Below are 22,452 nucleotides of genomic sequence, written 5' to 3' on the forward strand. Positions count from 1 at the left end.
TTTGAGAAGATTAGAAATTTGTATTTTCATTTTGGTTCTGAAAATGAGATAACGCAGTACATTGTGTCCAAGCTAAATAGCTGATAATTTACTTCCTCAGTTCCTGTCAGCACTTCCATTTGTATTGAAAAGGTATAATCATGTGTCCTCAAAGAGATTGTGCTAAAACCGGTGATGAAACAGTCAGCTTTTCCAAATGCTTTGTGAAGCACAGCAATTTTTTTGTTACTGATAAAAAGAACTTCAGTCTTCAGTTATATTTACATTCTGCCAGTAAAAAGTTGCAGTCTTTTAAAAATGCCTTATGCATAGTCTTCAAAGTTGATTTAAGTCATCCTGTCACATCCGTCGGGTTCATACAAATGTGGAGATGGACAAACTTTAAGTAATAATTAAAAGGCAACATATTTTTAAAAGCCAGTGAACAGTAATGGGACACCGTGGTACCAGTGGTGAGAGCCAATATTTTCCAATTGTTTAGCTGTACAAAGTTAAAAAAGGGGAAAGTATTGAGATTTCAAGTTCAAACTGTTATACAGAAAATGAAGTGACAAAAGCTACTGCTGCTCACCACATGATTTGGTGCAATAATTTTGGGAAAATTTGTTTACATTTGTTAGAAGCTGAATACTAATCAAGCTTCTTTTCTCAGTTTTGCTAACAAAAATACTTTGCCTATAAAAAGGAGTTCAAATATACTTATAGTGATCTTACACTCCTGAGGGTATGTACTTTGCCTACAATGGAAGTTCCTGCCAAGTTTTAAAATAACACTCAGATCTGGTTATCCTTTGCTTGAAGCTTCATACTGTGTTTACTGTAGCCTAGTTTTATTTTGAAGGAAAAATAACAGACTTCTTAATATTTAATCATGTACATAACATCAACATTTGGAAAAATTTTCGGGTTACTGTAGCTCAAGAGCCAACGTTAATTATTCCGCTTTAATTTTCATTTGGTTAATGCATTTTGTTAAGATATGAAAACTTAGATTTTGTACATGGTTAATTTTTTTTCTAAATAGTTTTGACATCTCTCTTGTTTTTCATTTATATCTATAACAAGTTATTACCAAAAACAAATGCTCCATTTTACAGAGAATGAGGCTGTAATTGTTTATAAAATGAAAACATTAATGTGTGAGTAGAAATAAAGGTGTTCGTGAGTTTCCAAACCTGTAGTATCTTCTAAATTAGGAGATCTTTATTTCTTGGTGTTTCTCTTAATACAAAGTTTTTGTTCAGGCTTTTGAAAACTCACCAAATACACAAGTTCAGTAATAATTTTGTTATTGAATATTTGCTGCTTGAAGAGTATCATTTCAGAGGTGTGTGTGTGTGTTTAAACAGATTCCTTGGCTTCTTTCAAAATGCGTTTTGAAATGTATTGACTTCTAGTTGCTATTCTGAATCCCTCAGGTGCTCATGTTAGTCTTTTTTTTTTGTCTGAAGTAATGGTATTACAGAGGTTGCTGTGGGATTTCTGCAGTCTTAGATTTCTCCATACTAAAATTCATGACTGCAAACTCTTAGATTACAAGTAGATCATGTAGGAGGGGATTATTTGCTCAGAGGGCAATGAGAAACTGTTACAGGCAGTCCAGAGAAGCTGTGGGTGCCCCATCCATGGAGGTGTTCAAGGCCAGGCTGAATGGGGACCTGGTCAGCCTGAGCTGGGGGTGGCAGTTCTGCCTGCAGCAGGGGTTGGGACTTGGGGCTTTAAGGTTCATTTGAACCCAAGCCATCTTATGATCATGTTTTCTTTGGTTAGTTAGTTGGGGTTTTTTTTGAAGCAGTGGCCTATCTGGTGGTCACGTATACTGAATACTCCTCAAGGAATTGGGTTCAAATCCAGCAACAAAACCTTTCTTGAGCAATTCTTGGAATTGCTTTGACATCAGTGAAAAGTTTGCTTTTGAGAATTTTAAAACATATATTTAGAAGAGCTAAATCAAGCTGTGGAGTAATGAACGGGATGTAGACAGATTTATTTATTGTGATACTTGCAAACTGTGTGTTAGTTTGAGCAAGGCCTTTGACATGGTCCCCCATCACATCCTCATCTCCAAATTGGAGGGAAGTGGATTTGATGGGTGGACAACTAGATGGATAAGCAATTGGTTGAAAGGCTGCAGACAGAGGGTGGTGGTCAATGGCTCTATGTCCAGGTGGAGGCTGGTAACGAGCGGTGTCCCTCAAGGGTCTGTCTTGGGACCGGTGCTCTTTAACATCTTTATTAATGACATCAATGAGGGAATTGAGTGCACCCTCAGCAAGTTTGCTGACGACACCAAGCTGAGTGGTGCAGTTGACACAGAGGAAGGAAGGGATGCCATTCAGAGGGACCTTGACAGGCTGGAAAGCTGGGCTTGGGTGAACCTAATGAGGTTCAACACAGCAAAGTGCAAGGTTTTGCGCTTGGGCCAGAAGAACCCCAGGCACCTGTACAGGCTGGGAGGAGTTGTCCTTGAGAGCAGCTCGGCAGAGAAAGACCTGAGGGTCCTGATGGACAAAAGACTCAACATGAGCCAGCAGTGTGCTCTGGCAGCCCAGAAAGCAAATGGGATCCTGGGCTCCATCAGGAGAGGTGTGGTCAGCAGGGATAGGGAGGTGATTGTCCCTCTCTACTCGGCTCTTGTGAGGCCCCATCTGGAGTACTGTGTCCAGGTGTGGTGCCCTCAGTACAAAAAAGACATGGAGATTTTGGAAAGAGTCCAGAGGAGGGCCACGAAGATGATCAGGGGGCTGGAGCACCTCCCCTATGAGGACAGGCTGAGGGAGTTGGGCTTGTTCAGCCTGGAGAAGAGAAGGTTGCGGGGTGACCTCATTGCAGCCTTTCAGTACCTGAAGGGAACTTACTCCCAGGAGGGGAGTAAACTCTTCAAAAGGGCTGACAATAGCAGGACACGGGGAAATGGTTTTAAGTTAAAAGAGGGAAGATTTAGATTGGATGTTAGGGGGAAGTTCTTCACTAGGAGAGTGGTTAGGCCCTGGAACAGGCTGCCCAGGGAGGTTGTGGATGCCCCGTCCTTGGAGGACCAGGTTGGACAGGGCCCTGGGCAATCTGATCTAGTAAAGACGTATGTTTGTTGGCCCTGCTAGGCAGGGGGGTTGGAACTACATGATCCTTGAGGTCCCTTCCAACCCGGGTCATTCTGTGATTCTGTGATTAGTTTGGAATAACAATAGCATGGTATGTCTTTGAGTAGTCATGATATCAGCCCACATCTCTTCAGTCCTAACCTACTGCCTTGTCTTCAAGAACATTTGTCTAGATTATGGCTGAAAAGGCTACAACATGAGTTAATTTATCTTACTCTTAAAAAAGTAAACATTTCACTAGGTAAGAAACTTCTAGAATCTTTCAGTGAATTAGTGCCATAAGAACAACCTTTCTTTTTTGTTTTTTTGTTTTGTTTTGTTTTTCTGAGCTTCCAGTATGGCTAAAAGAAGGAATTGCAGAAGCATATGAAAATATTCAAATGGTGGTTAACGGATAGAGTTTTATTTTTTATGATTATATTGTTATTGTACTGTGTATAACTGTTACTTGATATACAGCTATTTTTCTAAATGTCAAGATGTGGCTAAGTAAATAACCTTAAAACTCCATCTCATGGTAACAACAGTAAGTGAGTTTCAGTGGAATAATACAGTTTGGAGAGGAGACAGAGCTGCTGTGCACACTGTGCATTTTTGTTGGGAAATATCTACTTATTTTTTTCCTTTTTCCCCAGCTCCCTATCATAGCTCTCTTCCTCCTCATCCCCAGAAAAGGGGTCTATTTTTATTTTTTTTAAAGTCACTTCAGAAAAAATGTCTGGTATTATTGCATAATAATACAGCTCCATTCAAATCTTCTGCATAATTTGTCTGCTCTGTGCTGAGATAAACTATTCTATTCTTTGATTGTCTGGTATAGCTATACTGCACTTAGGATGCTTACATGGAGCCAGAGTAGCTGGCAAGTGCTTGTAAAGTTTGTTTGCATGGTGTGTACTGCCAGTGAGAGCTCCAGGTACGTATGTCAAAGTGCAGTAGCTTTAACAGAAGCTGAATTTTTGGAGTGGCTGAATTCAGTAGATGTACGTAGTGCTACTAGATTACTGCACTCCCTTAAATTAATGTAATTATTTCTTTTAAGAATAATATATTAAATGGATAATTACCACATTTGAAGGTGATTAAAAAAGCACAACATAAATCCACTCAAATTCTACATGCCATTCCCTCTGCCTTTAGCTGTGCATAATGACTATCAGCATGTCTATCTAACATGTTTCAGAATTTTGTGGAATCTCCTGTTAATCTGGAAGCTTTCTTCTTTCTTCCATCTTTGACATCTTTTTAACAACATTCCTCCTACTTTTCCTGGTCTCTTTCTACAGCCTAACCATGAGATAACTTGATATTATATATCAACTTGATATATATATATATATATTTATATATATATATAACATTAGATATTATCCTATATTTATTAGATGCTGTAATGTGGGCATATACAGCCTTGAAGTAAGAACTGATGACAAACCTGTTTGTAGACATAATTTGAATGCAAAAAAAACCCAAAACAATTTGAAGAGATGGTCAGTAACAATTGTATTGTTATCTGTCTTTGAAATAAGGCTGTTGTCAGAACTAGGTCTGTGGCTTTATTATTCATTATGTGGTTCTGCATCAATAAGAGAAAAAAATGCAATGCTTATTTGTGCCTGTTTGCTGTACAGTTTAGAATATGTGATGTTTCAGTTCACCTGCAGATATTGCTCTATGGAGGAGAGGCAGTGTCTATGACTAGATGAATGATGGGAGTCTTAACTCTCATTGGAATATTAAGAAAAGTTGTTGGCATTTTTAGAACATATGGAGAACTGTGTAAAATTAAAACAATAATTTATAAAAATTCCCAAGATATAATAACAGAAGGGAAATACCTGCAGCCCATTGGATGTATTTTAAGGTAGAATATAATTGTTACATCTGTGGATGATCTGTCCTTACACATTAGAAAATAGCACAATTCTTTATAATCCTGAAAATGCTTCCTCTGGCTACCCGTCTTTCTATTACAATAATAATAATAGAAAATATTGTAGGTAACTGTAGAACCTGGAAAGATGCTCTCAAAGTGTCAGCATTAAGGCCTGAAATCCATTAACAACTTGGATGTTCTTTTCTGTCAGCCTACATTTTAATCTTCTCGAAATAATATTTACAACCAAAAGTTTACAGTTTTGTTGGCTGTGGCAGGTTGACAGGAAGACTCTGTGCTCAAAATTCTCTTCTAAAATGTTTACTGAACCTTCCGTCATCTCTTCTGTGGAGCTTTGCAATGCAAAAAGCGCTGATGATTTGACTGAATTATACGTAACAGCACATCTGCAACAAACAGTTACCATTTGCATTAGCACAATAGCTGGCTGAATAAGTGAGCGTCAGCACAGAATATTAGCAGATGTCTTTCTCCTTTCTGACCCCATTAAAGCATAAGTAGAATAATTTTGTTTCCTTTTCCACCGATCATGAAGTTCTTACTTCAGATTGCTGCCTGATGTTAACAGTTTATAAGAGAGAATCTTAGATGTACAGATTTACAACAGAGAGAAGGCTTTGCCAACCATTCAGTCATTTTATCCAAAATTAGCATCTCTGTATGCTTTTCTGTTTCATAACTAACATTCAGGATTACTTTTCAAATCTGTAAGTAACTGGAAGCCATAAACAAAAATATGCAATACTTTCTGTGGCTGTAAACCTAGGATAACTGAAAAGCAGATCACAGAATCCTGGGACAACTGAGGCTGGCAGGGCCAGGTATATTATGAAGCTGGAAGTTTTTCAGTGTCACTCTATACAAGTGGATCATACTGTAGGTTGGCATGGAAGAAGAATTTGGTTCATGTCCTGTGTTGTCACAATATGACCTGATGCAGAGAGCCATCAAACAAGGTATCAAGCTATAACTCTACTTTCTTCCTCTCTCTATTGGTCTCAGATGAGACTAATATATATCTTTATTATTTATGGTCTCTCATGCCACATACTTTGTGTTTGAGACTTGCAGGTTTAGTGCACATCTTTTGATTTTCCCTTGGTAAAACTAGGTTTCATGTATTTTCATTGACATTCAGGCATGATCATCTGTAATTAGCTGAAAAAAAGGCTGAAAAATAATGATACAAAATGTCATAATTGCTTGATTTTAATGAGCTTAGCAAGGTGAGGATCACAAAGCAGGAAAGAAGGAAATGAGCAGCAGAAATACAGCACAGCATTCACCTCCAAGTGTTCTACCAGAAAGTGCGTTCCCCAGCTAAATCCTGTTTGCAGTCTCTTCTGCAGAAAATTACTTGATATGGCCGCTTACATACCAGGCCTCATGAATGATGATGAAAATTTGGGGAAAGAAATAGTTTATTTTTGTCACACTCTTTTACCATTACAAACACATTAGTTTTGGGCCGCTGCTACAATGGTGGGTTTGATGGATCTTTGGTTGAGACAGAGCAGCCACTTCTATTACTTCTATTACGCTCTTGTGTTGTAATTCTCCCAGCTGTAACATTGTGCACCTGTGCTTTTGAGGATTTGTCAAATGTAGGGCCAGTGCATTTTTCAAGACTTCTGGCCAGCATTAAGTGAACAAAATTATTCAATCTGTTCTGTTGTTTGAAAACTCAGTTGTGCTCTCAAGCAAAAATTTTTGCACGTAAGGAAAAAATAAATCAGCTCTTCAAAAATGACCAGATTTTCATTGTCAGATGAAGTTTTGGAGTAGAATCACTTACCAAAATGTTTTGGAAAAAGGATGGGATTGGGTCAGATAAGTTTTTCATTACGTCAATTATGGATAAAATCAATCCCATCTATTACCATCTAGTAAAAGAAAAAAACTGCTTTCCCACTTAGAAACGTACTGCATTTGTTCAGTGTTAGTTTTAGCTTCTGTTCTTGGCCTGCTCATAGATCTGCAGTCCATTACAGTGGCGCCTGTTAGGGCAAATACAGTTCAAGTTGGGCCAGTTTTTCTGTGATAAACGGTTTTTTCCAGTAATTCATAATAAATCATAAGAAAAAAAAATCCCTCGTATTTGACATTTGGCATGGAAACCATTGTTTCACAATGGTTTCATTTGTACATTTATACAGATTTGAAAATATATATATATATTAGATCAGTCTCATTTATTGCATCAAAAGATTTTAAAAGTAATGTATTGTTTAAAGATAATGGACTTGTATTTGTTAGCAAAGAATAATGTAATGATCATTTAACCTAAATAGATGTATTTCCTGAAATGAGTAATCACTTTGTTGCTCATGTGTCATAGATGATTCTTAAACATTTCTTTGTATTTCTTCTCTTGGATTGATCTGTGCAAAAAGTGGTCAAATTATTTTCAGCATACTAAAAATCACATTTCCAAGATGTTTTACTTTAAAAAGCCAATTGTGTGCCAGTGAGACTTAACTGTAAAAAAATAACCTTTATGGTGAGATGTTGATTTTTAAATCCTAATGGTATTTTAGAACTAAATTTTCACAATTGAATTGATTGCGTGCAAATAACCATGCAAGTGCATTCTTGAAGTTCATCATTGTGTGCCCCGGTGGTGCAGTGGTAGGAATGCCTGAAGTCAGCAAGGGAGAATTCAGAAATGTTCTCTGCTCTCAATTGAAGAGGGAGGAAATCGGTGTAAAATGTAGTTTATCTCAGTAGAGAAAATGAACAGCTGTTTAACTAATATGGTAATTATGTCACACCCTACAGTGAGCCAGTTGTCACCCATTATTAATCTAGTAGGACAGGTTGAATTAACACATAGAACAAACTGTGATGGAGGCACTGGCCAAGAAATGGGTGATTGCTAACATGATGAAGTTGTTAGCGTTCAGTAGAGATTAACTTTACTTCAGTGTGTGAAGCTGGTAATCACTTAGCTGAGCTTGGTTCAAATAAGTACTTCCTTCCCACAATTGAAGCAGTATTAGCACAACCAAATTATGTATTCAGATGTCTGAGTTCAGATCCTTATATTTAAGTCTCGGGGCTTAGCACAAATGCATTCAAAATCAAAACTGCAAAAACTGCTGCTTGAAAAACAGCTGCTAATTTGAAGTTGGCCATGTCTTAAAACTTACAGTTAATTTTTATTTTTTTTAATCATCCTTTGATCTGCGAAGAGCAGAAGGAATGTGCAGTCCTTAGGAGAATGACTTAGTTGTCACAGATTGGGAATGTGTCAGGTGTTTTGGGAGAGCATTCAGACCTGTGTTACCCTTGTGGTTGGCCACCAGTTTAGCAAGGTTTATGGCTGTGCTACTGTGCCAGCTGAACTCTGTGTCAGGATGGGCTCTCTGTTACTGACAGCCTGAATATCTACTCGTACCTCTGACCCACAGAGAACTGTTAGCATCAGGCATTTGGTTTCGATTCCTGAAATAAATTTCATTTGTGCAGTCTTTAAACTAACACTGTCACAAAATACTGAAACAAAGATCCTTCATCTATCAGATGTTTACCCTAAAAGTCTATTGAGAGTGTGACGATGTGGAACAGGAATAGCGTATACACTGAAATTTTCATATGGTTAATTAATCCCATAGACTCACTCTGTACATAGTAAGATTTTATTGGTATTAGAATAAAGAATTTCTTTTTGGAAGAAGAAAGAAAAAAAAAAAAAGAAAAAAAAAAAAGAAAAAAAAAAAAAGAAAGACTGATAATTACTTCTCTCTGTGCTTCTAATCAACAGTCTTTGATGTACATCTGTTTTTTGCATACATCTGTAACTTCCAGTCAGGAAAAGCCTTTTATGGCAAGTGGCCTTTAAGCTACATGCTGAGTTTATTTCATATATTCCTTTTCTTTTTCTTCCTAAGAAAGCATCCACAGTTTGTTGTTTCTTTCCCCCCCCCCCAGCTTTATCAGCGACTATATACTTAAAAATATTTTATGGAGGAAAAAAACACTCTAGTTTTCAGTTTAGTTTTGAATGACTTGCAAATGATGGAGGATATTAGAGTTCTGTCTTTCTTGCAGATGTATATCAGAATAAGAAGAGAACCTAATCTGTCCACTCCGTATGTATTATTAGATACCACAGTATGCTGCTTCTTATCATGTGATGCCAAGGCTGCATCCAGCTGCTGTGGATGTGAGGGGGGAGGACAGCCCCCTGTGGTGCTGAGAGCATCTGTGGCAGCAGGCTGTCCTCACAGCAGAGCGTTCGTTCCCCCAGCAACTCCTTGTCTGTAATCTCTGGGAAGAAAAAAAGTATTTTGGTGGTGTTATTCTGTAAATCAGGGCTAAATATTTATATATATGTAAATAGATATCCTTAAATATTACATACTTAAATTCTGTTGAAATTTGTGCTCATTATTCAGTCTCAGTTTGTGAAACAGCATATGGATAAATTTATTGTCAAGGGCTGACCTCGGTTAAGGCTGTTTTCAGAGTGAAGCAATGTCCAGTTTTGTTTTCTCTATATCTGAATGGAGCACTGACTTTTTGTAGGCGTTCCTGGCCATACACTTGTGCTGGGGAGGGACCAGAAGCACTCCTGGGCAGGCCTGAAGCATGCAGGGAGATGATTTGAGCAGTCCTGCAGGCCCTGTTTTGTACCTGTGTGGATTAGCAGTTCCTAGTGAAGTCTGCATACAAAGCTGTGAGTCATCGTTGCCAGGAGGTGGCACTGAGGTACAGCTGGGGCAAAAGTGTACTCTGCTTCAGCTGTAGGTAGGAAAAGTTCCATGCAGCCTCAGCAGTGCTGATTTCATTCTGTAAATACAGTCTATTCAGGCTGCATATGGCTCTATACATAGAACATAAGTTCTAAAGAGAGCTTGGTATCTAAAGGGGGGCTATATGAAAGAAGGTGACAGGCTCTAGCAGAGCCTGTTGTGGTAGGACAAGTGGAAATGATTTCAAACTAAAAGAGGAAAGACTTAGATTAGATATAAGGAAGATTTTTATTTTTTTTTTAAATAAATCCCTGTTCATTGCAGGGCAGTTGGTCTTGATGGCCTTTAAGGGTCTCAACTCAAGGGATTCCACGATAAGCTTTTATGGAGAAAAAGAATTTCAGGTTCTGTGGCACTTCACTGAAAGGGCATGTTATTGTCAATTATTTGAAGCTTCTGAGCTAAAGTTCATTAGAGGTTCTAAGATGCTTACAGTTAAGTCCAGCCCAATGGACTGTTCTGTTTTTATCATAACATCAGCAGATAACTTTATGAAAACAGAATTCATTTCAAGGTAAAATTTTTCCATGTGAGGACTCAGCCTGTGGAAAGTTTCTGTAAAATCAATTGATCTCCTTTTGGCTTAATATTTGCATTTGTAGAAATGAAGCTAGCAAAAGCATCACAGAAGTCCCGGGTGGAAATAACTACTGTACTTGGAATGATTTTGTTCAAACTTGGGATGATCACAGATCTATGTAGTTTTCTTATCTTTACGACAATAAAATTAAACTAAGTGCTGGCAGAATTGCAAGGAGAAAGAGTGGTGATGGCCTTAATATGCTTCTGTAAGCGCTATTTGTTTCAGTCAGTTGTATAAAAAATTTAATAAAGAAGAAATGCGAGTATAATGGTAAGCAATGCTCTAGGAAAAATCCTTTCTTTGCTCTGTAATTGGCGAAATGCAATGTCATACAAGTCGATCAAACAAGTACAGACCTAGGAATGCATACCTGCAGGAGCTGCACATTAAACTGTTTTCTAACAGGAGTCCACTGCAGTTTTATGGGAACATTTCAAATTGAGTGTGAATTCTAGTGATGGATGAATAGCTGCTGGGAGTGGTGGATACTGTCTCCTCCAGATCCAGACTGGAGGCATTCCCTGATTTGGTGATATTTCTAGCTGTCCTCAGCCAGCTCGTGTTCGAGCGTCAATTTCCAATTTGGTAAAAAAAAAGTATTCTAATGGTACTTCTCAGCAAGGCAGGGACAGTTCAAAGGGGTTGCTGCTGTTGCTGTTTTTGTTGTGGTGGGTAGTGGGGTAGCAAAGTTTATCCTTTGGCAAGAATTATGCAAACACTTGAACCATTCACTGATCAAACATTCAGAAAAAGTCCAGGAGAGGGGTTGAGGAAAACTGTATTAGTAGCTTTAAATCCATGCTGAATGTTTCTAGAAATTTAATTGCCAGACTTTGAGGTGGCCTCTGCAGGCACTGTGTGCCAAAAACACCAACATGCCGGGGTACAGCAAAGCCATGGGCTCATGATGCTTGAAAGCAAAAATAGGCATTGTGGTGCTTCTTCACAAAACAGAATAAATGAGTGCAAATATCCAATGGCCATACAAGTTCTTACTTTTGTGTTCTGGGCCTGGTCTGTCAGACAACAGGAGAAGCCATTGCATAATATTGTAATCTCAATAAATGAACCAAAAATGTAGTACTATTTACATATTCTCTTTCAGTAGCTGTGTGAACCCACAGTGCGACTATTAAGAAACAAGATTTAAGTATAAAGGACCCTTTTTTCAAGCTTCTGGTAGTGAAGAACTCCTGAGCAGCTGTATGATACCGAAATAACTGGTTACAAAATCAACCAGCCTGGCATGCTATGAGACTTAGTGGGGTTACAGATGTGTAATAAATCCAGGAGCCCTCATAGGCTGTTGTGAGAAAGTGCCAATGTTTAGGCTGGCAATAGAGCTACCTTAATACATTTAGGGATGAAGCCATGTATCTCAGTACATCTCTTAAATCCGGACTGGCCATGACTGATATTAGTGACTCGGTCTGTAGCAATTAATTAAATGTTCTGGGGGTTGCTGTGTCACCAAAGTCAACAGGCAAAGGTTGGCCCACATCTGTGTTGCTCTGCTCAGAGTTCTCACACTAGGAACATAACTCTACATGAACAGTCCCTGGCCTATGCTGTCTCTTATGCCCCTCCTTGGAAGGGGCAGAGGAAAGTGGCAACAGAGACAACTATTCCTTAACTGTTACTGTTGCCTATATAGATAGAGTATATCTAAATGTGTATGCATGTTCTTAATATTGTATAAATATTTTTTATTATTTTGAAATTTGCTTTATATTGAACTGCCAAGGGAAGAAAAGAAAACAAAACCACAAACCCTCCAAAGGAAACATTTTGCTTGGCTCTGCTTGCAAAGCATCTGATCTGACATATAACTGACTGAGAGAATACTAGTGAGTCACCTCTATGCCACCAGTGTCCACATCATTTGGATTCAGAGACAAATCCACATTAGGTAAACATTTAGAGTTCACTGGAGACCCACCTGTTTTCACATGACTGTGAAAGGATGATCTGATTCAGCATTAAATCATCTGTACTACTCAGTTCTGGCAGTTTTCTATGATTTCCATGTCACCTTGTGTTTTCAAGTTTTTCTCTTCCCACTCTGCTTCTTTTTGCTTTCCTCCTGAGTCTGTAAGTGTGAAATCCTAAGTTTTGTATTGTTTAATTAATAGAATCAGTTGTTTCTCTAGACAGAGTAAATGGTACTTCTGTAAAGTACTTCTTTGAAATGATGGAAGTGGAAGCCTGTTTTCAGTTAATGTCACTGCCACCTACCGTACATGTTGTAAAACTGCACTTGGAGAATGGACTGCTTGTCAGCAAAGCCGGAGTTCCTCTCTCAGTCAGTTTGCCCTACAGTTGAGGAAAAATCCACTGGACTCTTAATAGGTTGTGGTGTGTAAATTCTATACTTTTTGTAGGCCTAGTTTGTGTAACATTATTCAACTCTTGTAAATGAATAAAGAACATCACATTATTAATGGCTTTTCTGAGGTGTCCACTGTTATCATAATTAAGTGCTTTGCAAATATTAACCCTCCTTTATAATATCTGATATTTTGGGATGAGAAGTGATGGTGTGGACAGCTGATGAAAATGTTTTTTCAAAATATCATTTCTGTTGCTTTCTGAGGCAAATATGTGTGTGGAAGACTTCAAATGAGAGCAGAAATTCACCCAAGAATAACAGGCATTGGCTGCTGACACTTGGCCCTTTCTGTCCTGTGTCCTTAATCCATCTCCTTTTTTTTCAGTGTCCATCCAAATCTGTGTCTTTTGCTGCCTACCCCAAATGGCTGTTTTATGTTGACTGATTCCCCCAAATTATGTTGTTTCTGAAGCACACACTGAGCATAGATAATTAAAGCCTAAATTTGATGACATTAAAAATAACTGCAAACTAAATTTTTATGTCATGAACTCCATAGCAGGTGATGTTGGTAGTGATGCCAATGATTTGTGGTCTGCTATGCTATTAAACCTCACTGTTTTATCTTCCAGTGTGGAAGATGTGTCGGAGTTAGTTGGTAAGCTGCATGGTTTAGCTTTAAGCTTGACTTAGCAGTAATGGGTTTTTGTTTTTGTTTTGTTTTGTTGTTTTTTTTCCTTTCACTGCATATATGTTTATAAAATTTCTTAACAATGTATGTATTTCTCTGGCAGTTTCTGTATCCACTATTTTTCATCCAATTGAAAGGACCAGGAGATAAACTGCCTTTTGAGGATCATTTCTGCATGGAATCTTTTGATTATTTGAGTGGGTTTGTTTGTTGTTTTTTGTTTGTTTGTTTGTTTTTGCAGTCACTGCTTCTGCACAGTTTGATCTTTACTGTAAATGAAGAGGAAATGATTAGGCATAGAAGCTTTCCTTCTGTCATGTGAGACAGGGCTTTTTGCATCTTGCATCTTCTTTTTTCTCTTGATGTGATTTGGCTAGTACTAGTCATCCATCCTTCTGCTGTTGCCGTTAGTTCATGCAGTGTCTACTCTCCTGCAGCGATCCCAATTGGGTCTCAGAACTTCCTTCCCTTGCTTACCCTGCAGAGGAGATGCTGCCACATACAGGATCTGAAGTAGAACTACATCTGTAGGAGTGTGATTTACAAGTATACAACATAAAAGGACAAATGGAATGGAAGAAAAGATCAAATAATGTATTTATTGAAGTTCATTTTTATCCCAGAACATCACTGTGCTTTTATATCTAGCAGCAGAAATTCTGCACATGAAAATACTGGAAAGGGAAGAAGGCATGCAATGTTCAATGGTGTTATTCAGTACTCATCAGTGGAAGAGAAAAATATTTTAAATAAAGGAGTATTATGCACTTTGATCTCTGTAAAATAATTAATATTTTTAATACAAGAACACTGAAAAGTTGTGAGGGAATTACAGTGTGATGTAAATATGCAGATAGCTGCTTCTTTTTCTTTTCTTAAATGTTTTAAATTTAAATCCTTACTGCCCTCCTGTGGATGTAAACTGTTTTCTCCATCTGCTAAAACTGAAAATGGATGGGTCTCACCAGAAGAGCTATACTTACAATAGTATTTATACTGCAAATGAAGGATAAATTGGCCACTGAACTAAGCCAGGGGTCTTGAGAAGTGTGGCTGTTGTCAGGCATGGAATCTGCCCTGAAGATTCTGTAAGTGGAAAGCTGTCTTTGCAGTTGACAGGAGTTGATGAAGGCTCCCCCTGAACCAAATGATGCGAGTCCATCCAGAAGGAGTATGCAATGTTTCCAAATTCCTTTGAAACTGCCTGAGACAAACCAGGAAACTGAGTTTCTAATTAACAGAGCAGCATGCAGCTGCTGTGGGAGCAATGGTTGTAGTGTGATAAATAGCAACAGCAACAAAAAGGAAGAATCACCCACAGAGTAGCAGTTATTTATAGCTCTTTGGTGTATAGACAATATCTGTGTATATTAGCATAAATAACTATTTTGAGGAATGGATGTTGGAATTGCAATACTACCTGTGTGTTTACGTACCTTAATCTATATGTCATTATACTGCTAGAAATTGTAACATGTTATTAGCTAACAATTAGCTGACTGTCCTCCTACCATAAGCATGTAGTCCAAACAGAAGTTTCACGAATAACATTGTAAAGAGACCAATGACTGCAACAATGTATTTAGTATAAAATGATGACTTATTCATTGGTAATTAATAAAGCAAATAGCAAAACCAAATTGTATAATATTGCAATAAAGGGTGGCTTAGCTTTGCCAGTGTTTCTTCTGTGTGGAACTTGTGGGTAGAAGGTAAGCTTATGAAGGGTTTTGTTTGCTAAATAACCAAATACCAAATGTAGGTGTGTTTTGGCTCTTTCCTATGCCCTGTACATATTTCAGTGTACATACCAACTGTACAGTGTTAAACACATTTCTAACAATTATGTTCCAAGCTGTCTCAGATAGTGGAAGTTGAGGAGCCCCTTTTTAGGTGTGAGGGCTGTTCTGATATTTTCTTATGTTGGCTCACAATCCACCCTTGGGTGGATGTTGGTGGTACAGCGGTAGAGGTTGAACTTTCCTGCCAGTAAACCGTTAGATGTTGCTGTGTGACAGATGGCACACTGACAAAATGGCGTCTGACACAGAATTGTGGTTGAAACAAAGGTGTGTGTCACTGAATTTCTTCATGCAGAAAAAAATTGGACTCACTGACATTTGTTGGTGCTTACTGAACATTTCTGGAGACCAAACAGTGGGTGTCAGCAGTGAGGTGCTGGGTGGTTGGGTCACATCCAGGGGTGCAGATTGTTCTGAATGCAGCATGCAGACTCTTGTCCACTGCTGACAAGAATGCAGAGCAATTGGTGGTGACTATGTTGAAAAATGATGCTTGGTAGCTGAGAATTTGCTCTATTAAATAGCCTTATTGACCTCTTTGTTTTGGTTTCTATGGAAATAAATAGGAGGCATTACTTTTGGAGTGATCTACATAGTTTGAGCTAAAAATATGCTTTTCAAGCTGGAAAAGGAAGTTATCTAACTAGTTAGCATGCAAGGGAAAAAACAGTTGAGGAATACAGTAATTTGAACAGCCTGTGTTCAGATATCCCGCTCTTCAGTTGAATTGCTTGTATTTCTCCTATTGCTGTTAACTCTAAGGACTTTCAAGGATACGTTGTCTGCAATAATAAAATGAAGATTGTAGATCAGACCTGATGTGGAGGCCTATAAATTGGAGAGAAGAAATGAGGCCTGTGGCTATCTGCCAGCTGACAGGTGGGTGAGGTATCACTGCAGACAACCCAATGTCACCGGAAGAGCATTGCTGGCTGCAACCCCAGGCGCTGCACTCAGCGATCCGCTCCCCATGGCTCTTGCTGATAAGGATCAGGCTGTGAGGATCAGGAATGCTCTGTCAGATACTGTTGCACTGTGTCTGCACAGTGATGCTGTAAACGGCTATTGATGGAGGAGAGCCAGGAAAAAAACGCTAGGCTGAAGAAGGGGCTGCGTCAGAGTCTGGTGTGAGGACCTAGTGCTTCTCAGCACATGCAGAGGGGGACTGTTGAGTTTTCCCTTTCTAACAGGCCTGGGCCGTGTAGGTTTCAGCAGTTTGTAGTGGCAGCTTCATCATTCATACCAGAGGGGTGGCTCGCTCTTCTGGAGGCTCTCCACAGGCACTGGGATTGCTACTGCAGGGCATCAGGAACATGAGAATGTGTTTGTTGCACAGTGGCTTCTCAAATAATTAGCATCTACCATTGTTCATTTCTGTATAAGAATGCTGTAATGGGGAGCATGCCAGCAATATGGTTTGGTACTTGTGTTACACAAACTACTCTGTAAGGCTTAGAGATGCACACCAAGTGGGTTGTATGTCCTTTTACCTATGCATGTCAGAGTTTTCAGAGGACAAAGAATAGATTCTGTTACTCTCTGAAACGAACAGTGAACATTTTGCTTCACTGGAGGATACCATAGAGAAAACTAGATGTGGTGCTGACTGGAAATTGTATTTGCTTCGCTGATGGGTACAATGAAACTTCTCAATGAAGATCACTAAGCAAGTTGGATAGGGAAACTCCAGTAAAGCTGTAATTGATTCTGGTGGCCCTCTGACTAGCAGCACTGTCACTTGTTTAGGATCATCTGCTACTTCTAATAATAATTTCCAAGATTCAGGTTAAAATAATTAGAACGTATTTAAAGTTCAAGAAGGAATGCAGTGTTCAACTATATATTTTGATGCTCCACAATATACCACTAGTAGAATCACATAATGAAAAATTGGTATGGAAATGTGTATAATGGAAACCATCTTGTTGTAATGCTGCTCTGTGTCAAGTGTTCCTTCTCCCTGACCTCATTAGGTGCGCCTAGTCATTAGATACAGTGTTACTAAAGAGTTTTAACTTAAAAGCGGCTTTGATTAATGATTGGTTGGACTGAGGTTTAACTGTGCAGGATTAACTAGATTTAAAAATGGCAAAATGCCATAGTAGCATTAATGCCAGACGTTAACAAGAAGCAGAAGTAAACTCCAAGGGTCCTTATGATTTTCATATGGGCTGAACTCATGTTCTCATTAACTTAATGTCTATCCTGTTTTGAAAGATGATGTCCTAATAATTCCTAGAGAATAGTAGCTTAGGCAGCACATTACAAATATGTAATCCTTATATGTTTAATGAATCATACGTTTTGATAATTTTAATATTAGGCCCATTCAGCCATGTGCTGTCATTGTAGTTGGAAAGCACATTTTCACATTCTCATGTTGCCTGCCATTTGAATCTTGTTTTAACATCTTCTTAGTTTAGTTTTCCTGAAGGTTTAGAGTTAGCATCTCTACAGCCTAATATCCTTATTTTTGTTTATCCATTGATCAAATATTTCCTTATATCATACTGCTGAGAAAATGCAACCAGTTTCACTTAAAGCTCTATTCGGTCATCTTAAATCCTACTCAAGCCTATAGGATTTAAATATAATATAACAAAATAAAAGTTAATTTTATTAATTCTGAATTGGGTCCATTCTGTCTTACATTTTTTCCAGTCCACGAGATCTTTACTTAGTTAATCAAAATTCACTGACTTATTATAAGAGCTGAACAAGAAAATAACTTTCTCATTTAAGGAATCTGAGAATTCTTTTTTCTGCATTGATCCTGATTTCATCATTTGGGTTATTTTTCATTGAGCTTCTAGTCACTAGAAGTGCGTAATGAAACTTGTGTTTCAGCGTAGTAACGCATTGTGAGAATTAGGCGCTGTTTGTTAATAATTAATAATAGCAGTTCCTTACAGAGGCAGCACTCTTTCTGCCAAATCATCCAGCCAAATACTTGGGCTGCAACGCCTAATTTCTCATTGAAATACGGGATATATTAGATTTGACTTAAATAGGATTACTCACTCAAGCAAATTTACGCAAGTGTATAAGGCATGTATCCAGCTTGTAGTGAGTTAGGAGTCTACCTACTTGTTTGGCTCTGGGCCCTAGGCACTTGCATAACGTTGCTTGCATGAATTATCCCATTAAACCAAGACCTGCATAAACACTGTTACTCATACCAACAAACTGTGTGTGTGGAAAGTGCTGACAGTCCAGGATCTTGCTTCCTCTTGTACCATATCAAAAGGTTCTGTTTTCACTAATGATCCGAGCGCATTAACTAAACTTTATATTTGCAGTCCCCATTGGTAATTCCTGTGCCAATGAGGTTTTTGGCTGCATTCTAATACTACCTTTGTATTTTTTGCTTCATTGACTCAGTGATATTTTTTCTCTTTTTGGTTTTCTTTTTTCTTCTTAGGAAGAAGAGCAACGAAAACAAAGGAGAAGAAAAAGAAGAAAAAGAATTTGATGGAGAGGGCTCAGAAGCAGCACAGCATCTTTTTAGCTACAGATAAAACAAGCCAGTAAAGACTTGATTTATTTTTTTTAATATATTTTTGCAAAGTGCACAAAAGCTGCTATATGCTCCTGCCAATGGATGCACTACAATTCAGCTGCTTTAACAGTATTGGTGGCAAATAACTTGTGAAAAGAAGCCCACAAGCTTGTTTGTTTTTATTTATATATTTTTATTTTATTTTTTTCCTCTTATTTTTGATCTGAAGACTTCAAGGTCAGGAGCACACTGAGTTGAATCAGTGGAAGTGGTGCTGAAGTGTCTCAAAGATTTTGTACTGAGTGTTTAGTCAACGTGTTGACACTGAATGGAAGCAGGAAAGAAAGCTACGCATCACCATTAGGCGGACTTGTGCATATTTAAATAAAAATAAAGGAAGTCTTGGAGGTGTAGGTACTATTGCATTTATGGCCTTTGTCTCCTATATTTGTACATTTCAAGACTAAATGGATATGACTCATACTTAGCATTAACATGCATTGTTCTCAACTCCTACTGCATTGAAACTGTTGTACGAGTATAATGAAACTGCTTTATGACAATATGCCACAAGAATCACTGCTTAGTTACAGATGTGTAACAGACTTTATGTGTACATATTACTCTGTCTACATATAAATGAACATATTTACTGTACATCTATGCATTTTTATGTATAATACTTTACACATGTTTAAAGTTATGTCCTGTTGGTTCTAGTAATATACTTTAAGGTAATCCAGTAAATGTTTACTTTTGACTATGTTTTAAGGATCTTTTCATATTTCTCAATAGTTACAAATTGGATCTTTATCCTTTTTTGTAAAGCACATTCAGATGCTAGACTACCTTGTACTGACCCTCACAATGGAGTGTCAGCTCTGAAGTATACTTGCCAGACTGGTATAATGCAATTCTTTTCTGCTCTTCTTTACTCCTATCTCAGCCCTAGTGTATTTTGTCTCAGAAGAAGTAGGGTAACTTTTAAATATGAGGCATGATGATAGATGTTTTGAGTGTCAGGAAAGAAATTCTACAGAAAGTTCTTGGTATCTAAGATTGTATATGTAGTTTTTCAAATGTAATGCACAATGTTTTATTTCTGTTAGTCCTGATCCAGTCAGATACAGCATCTGAATACCTGAACAGGGAGAAATCTGTCTGTAATCAGTTATTCCACAGTAAGGCGAGCACCAGTCAGTTTCCCAGTATTGCCAGTTACTTGTTGAAGTTTAGCAAATTTAACCTGCATCTGGGCTGGGGAAGGTGTCTTTTTAAGTAGCTAAAATAGCTAAGGATGTGTAATTTGGTATTCTTGCATTATCAGGCTTTTATTCCAGGAGAGCTTTGAATATCTTCTTGGAAAAGCCCACAGCTAAAATGCCTGCCACTTACGCTGTCACTTATAGATGTCACAGTTCTAGGACTAAAACTTGCATCACTACCTGCTCAAGGGTAGGTTTGTTAAAATTTATTTATACTTAAATTTTGACAGGTCTGGCTAAGACGTTAATTCTAACAAATGGATCTTCCCTAAATCTAGGATTCTGAACGTCTCCAACCTCTGCTATACTCACTTCTGAGCTAGGATAATACTAGCTCCACTAGGCTTCACCAAAAGCCCTCTCTCCATATTGTCCACTGTAGCAATTAGCTTGAGGAGTCCAAATGGCTTTATTAACACAAAAACGATTATCTGGAGCTCACTTTCCAAGTGTAGACACTTAGCTTAGTTAGTATTTGAATGGTTTTCCTCATCTCTTTTTGCTATCCTGAAAGAGTTTGTAAGTGGGTTGTCTGCAATCACTTGAAGAGAACTGGGAGAGAAAGAAGGCTGCTTAAATGTTCTTTCACTGTGATATTAGTCAATAAAGCTTCCGTATGACCTGGTTTAAATCGTACTTGTGTTAATAGGCACATGGAGTCCCGATGTTCTCCAACCAAGGAAAAGGCAAAACAGACCCCAGAGTCCTAAGAATATATTTTTAGAAAAATCCCCCAAATCTTAGTTTTAGTTTTATGGGTTATATGCTTCATAAGTAAACTAGGAAGCAAAGCATCTATAAGTACAAGCATATTCATAATTAGCTAGGAGAAGTGTTGCTAAAAAAAAGACAAACAAAGAAGTGCAGCATTTAGACAAATAAGAACATTCCATGAAACTACTTGTGGACTTCCACTTAACCATGAGGTTTCCACCTTTCATTTAGAATATGACCATATTTATCTAGAACATAATAATGATAAGGACAGTAAGGATTTTCTGACCTGGACTGCTATTTCAGACTTTAAATGCTCACTTTAAAATAATAAGGAAAAAAAAAATAAAAATAAAAGGGCAATATAAGCTGTAGCTGCCTGTTTGCTTACCTGTAATCAAATCTGGCTGTAAGTGCAGTGAATACCCTCGTACCATCCTTCTAGTAGCAGTTACAGATGTTGTATTAGGCATGTCATAGAAAGAATGCTACAAAATGCAATAAAATGTTGTCACAAGCTTCTGACTAAAATATCTTTGGTCCTTTTTAATTCACTGAGAGTATTCCTTTTTAGGACAGCATGCGCACAGATGAATTGGAGGAGGTGTGTGGGTCCAGGTTTTCTCCCACTGTACAGGAAATTTTGAGGATTGTCCAGTTATCATTTTGTTGATACTTACAACATGTTTGAAAAGGATACAGGCATTGTGCATTAGATACACAATGATGTGTATCTACTTCCTAGTCATCTTCATATTGAGATTTTCTCGAGAATACAGACACAAGAAACTCATCCCTAAGAAACAAGTGCCCTCATATGTAGTTTCTTCTTTGTCCTAGACAACTGTTTCAATTCCCTTTTGCACAGTAGGTCCTATCAAACAGTTCATAACATTCTGTGTTTCAGGAGATCATATTTCTCCTGAAGTTGGAAAGGACCTCAAGAGACCACCTAGTCCCAATCCCCACTTGTAACAGGACTAAGGATTTAATAGTCTCTCTATTTCCCATTGCAGTATTTGACCACTTTCACTGGGATTTTTTTTCTCATTTGTCCAATAAGAATTTTGTCATTGCAATTTTCGTCTGTTCCCACTTGACTTTCTACTGAGAGGCATTGGTTTAAGTCTCCTCTATAAGCCCAGGTAACTGAAGACTGCATCTAGATTTCCCTCCAGCTCTTTTTTTTCACATACTCACAGATAACAGCTTTTTCTTTACAAAGCTGTCAGTACCTGTTGAATCTTGACATTTGTTTAAAATACTGGCAGGAATTGGAGCAGTGGAGCATCTGTCTTCACACTGTTTTTGTGCCCAAAGTTTAACCATCGGCTACTGGAAATTTGCTTAAAACTAAGATTCAAGTTAGTAAGATTAAGAACTTTCATTATATATCCATTGGTTTTAAAAAGCATTGCATTACAATTATGTGCAATAAGTCATTTTTCCTAAGCATATATTCTCTTATATTGTACTCACCTTTCTCAGAAGAGACAATGGTACAGCCTATCTCTCCTTTAAGGACCACTGTATCCTTAGTATGCCGAGCCTTCTCCTGGCCTCCTAGTATGTTTCTGCTTAAATAAAACAACAAAAAATCTACAGAAAAACAGGTGCAAGGTTAAAGTAATTATTTTGTGGCTGAATGGTTTTTAATACATCTCAGCTGTTCTTGCTAGTGAGAGATTATTGCTACATTTCTCTTTTCTTATTACTGAGGAAAAGAAAAAGAAAAATTGTGCTCCACATTATGGTAATACAAACCTTCCATGCTACAAATGCCGGTAATGGAAAATTGCTCTCTGACACTGAGTGCT

At 38.0% G+C, this 22,452-nt stretch overlaps 1 protein-coding gene across 2 annotated transcripts in view; it reads left to right on the forward strand.

Annotated features, from left to right (window-relative positions):
• Positions 1-21,166, forward strand: part of RSPO2 (R-spondin 2) — a 92,728-nt gene extending 71,562 nt beyond the window's left edge. For both annotated transcript variants that reach the window (XM_015856160.3, XM_032442879.2), the window contains exon 5: positions 18,579-21,166. In XM_015856160.3, coding sequence (XP_015711646.1) covers positions 18,579-18,688 — 110 coding nt within the window. In that variant the 3' untranslated portion in view covers positions 18,689-21,166. The remainder of the gene's footprint in view (positions 1-18,578) is intronic.
• Positions 21,167-22,452: the final 1,286 nt, after the last annotated feature.

The sequence above is a fragment of the Coturnix japonica genome, chromosome 2 (assembly GCF_054131305.1).
Source record: "Coturnix japonica strain WE chromosome 2, WE-NBRP24, whole genome shotgun sequence".
NCBI lineage: Eukaryota > Metazoa > Chordata > Aves > Galliformes > Phasianidae > Coturnix > Coturnix japonica.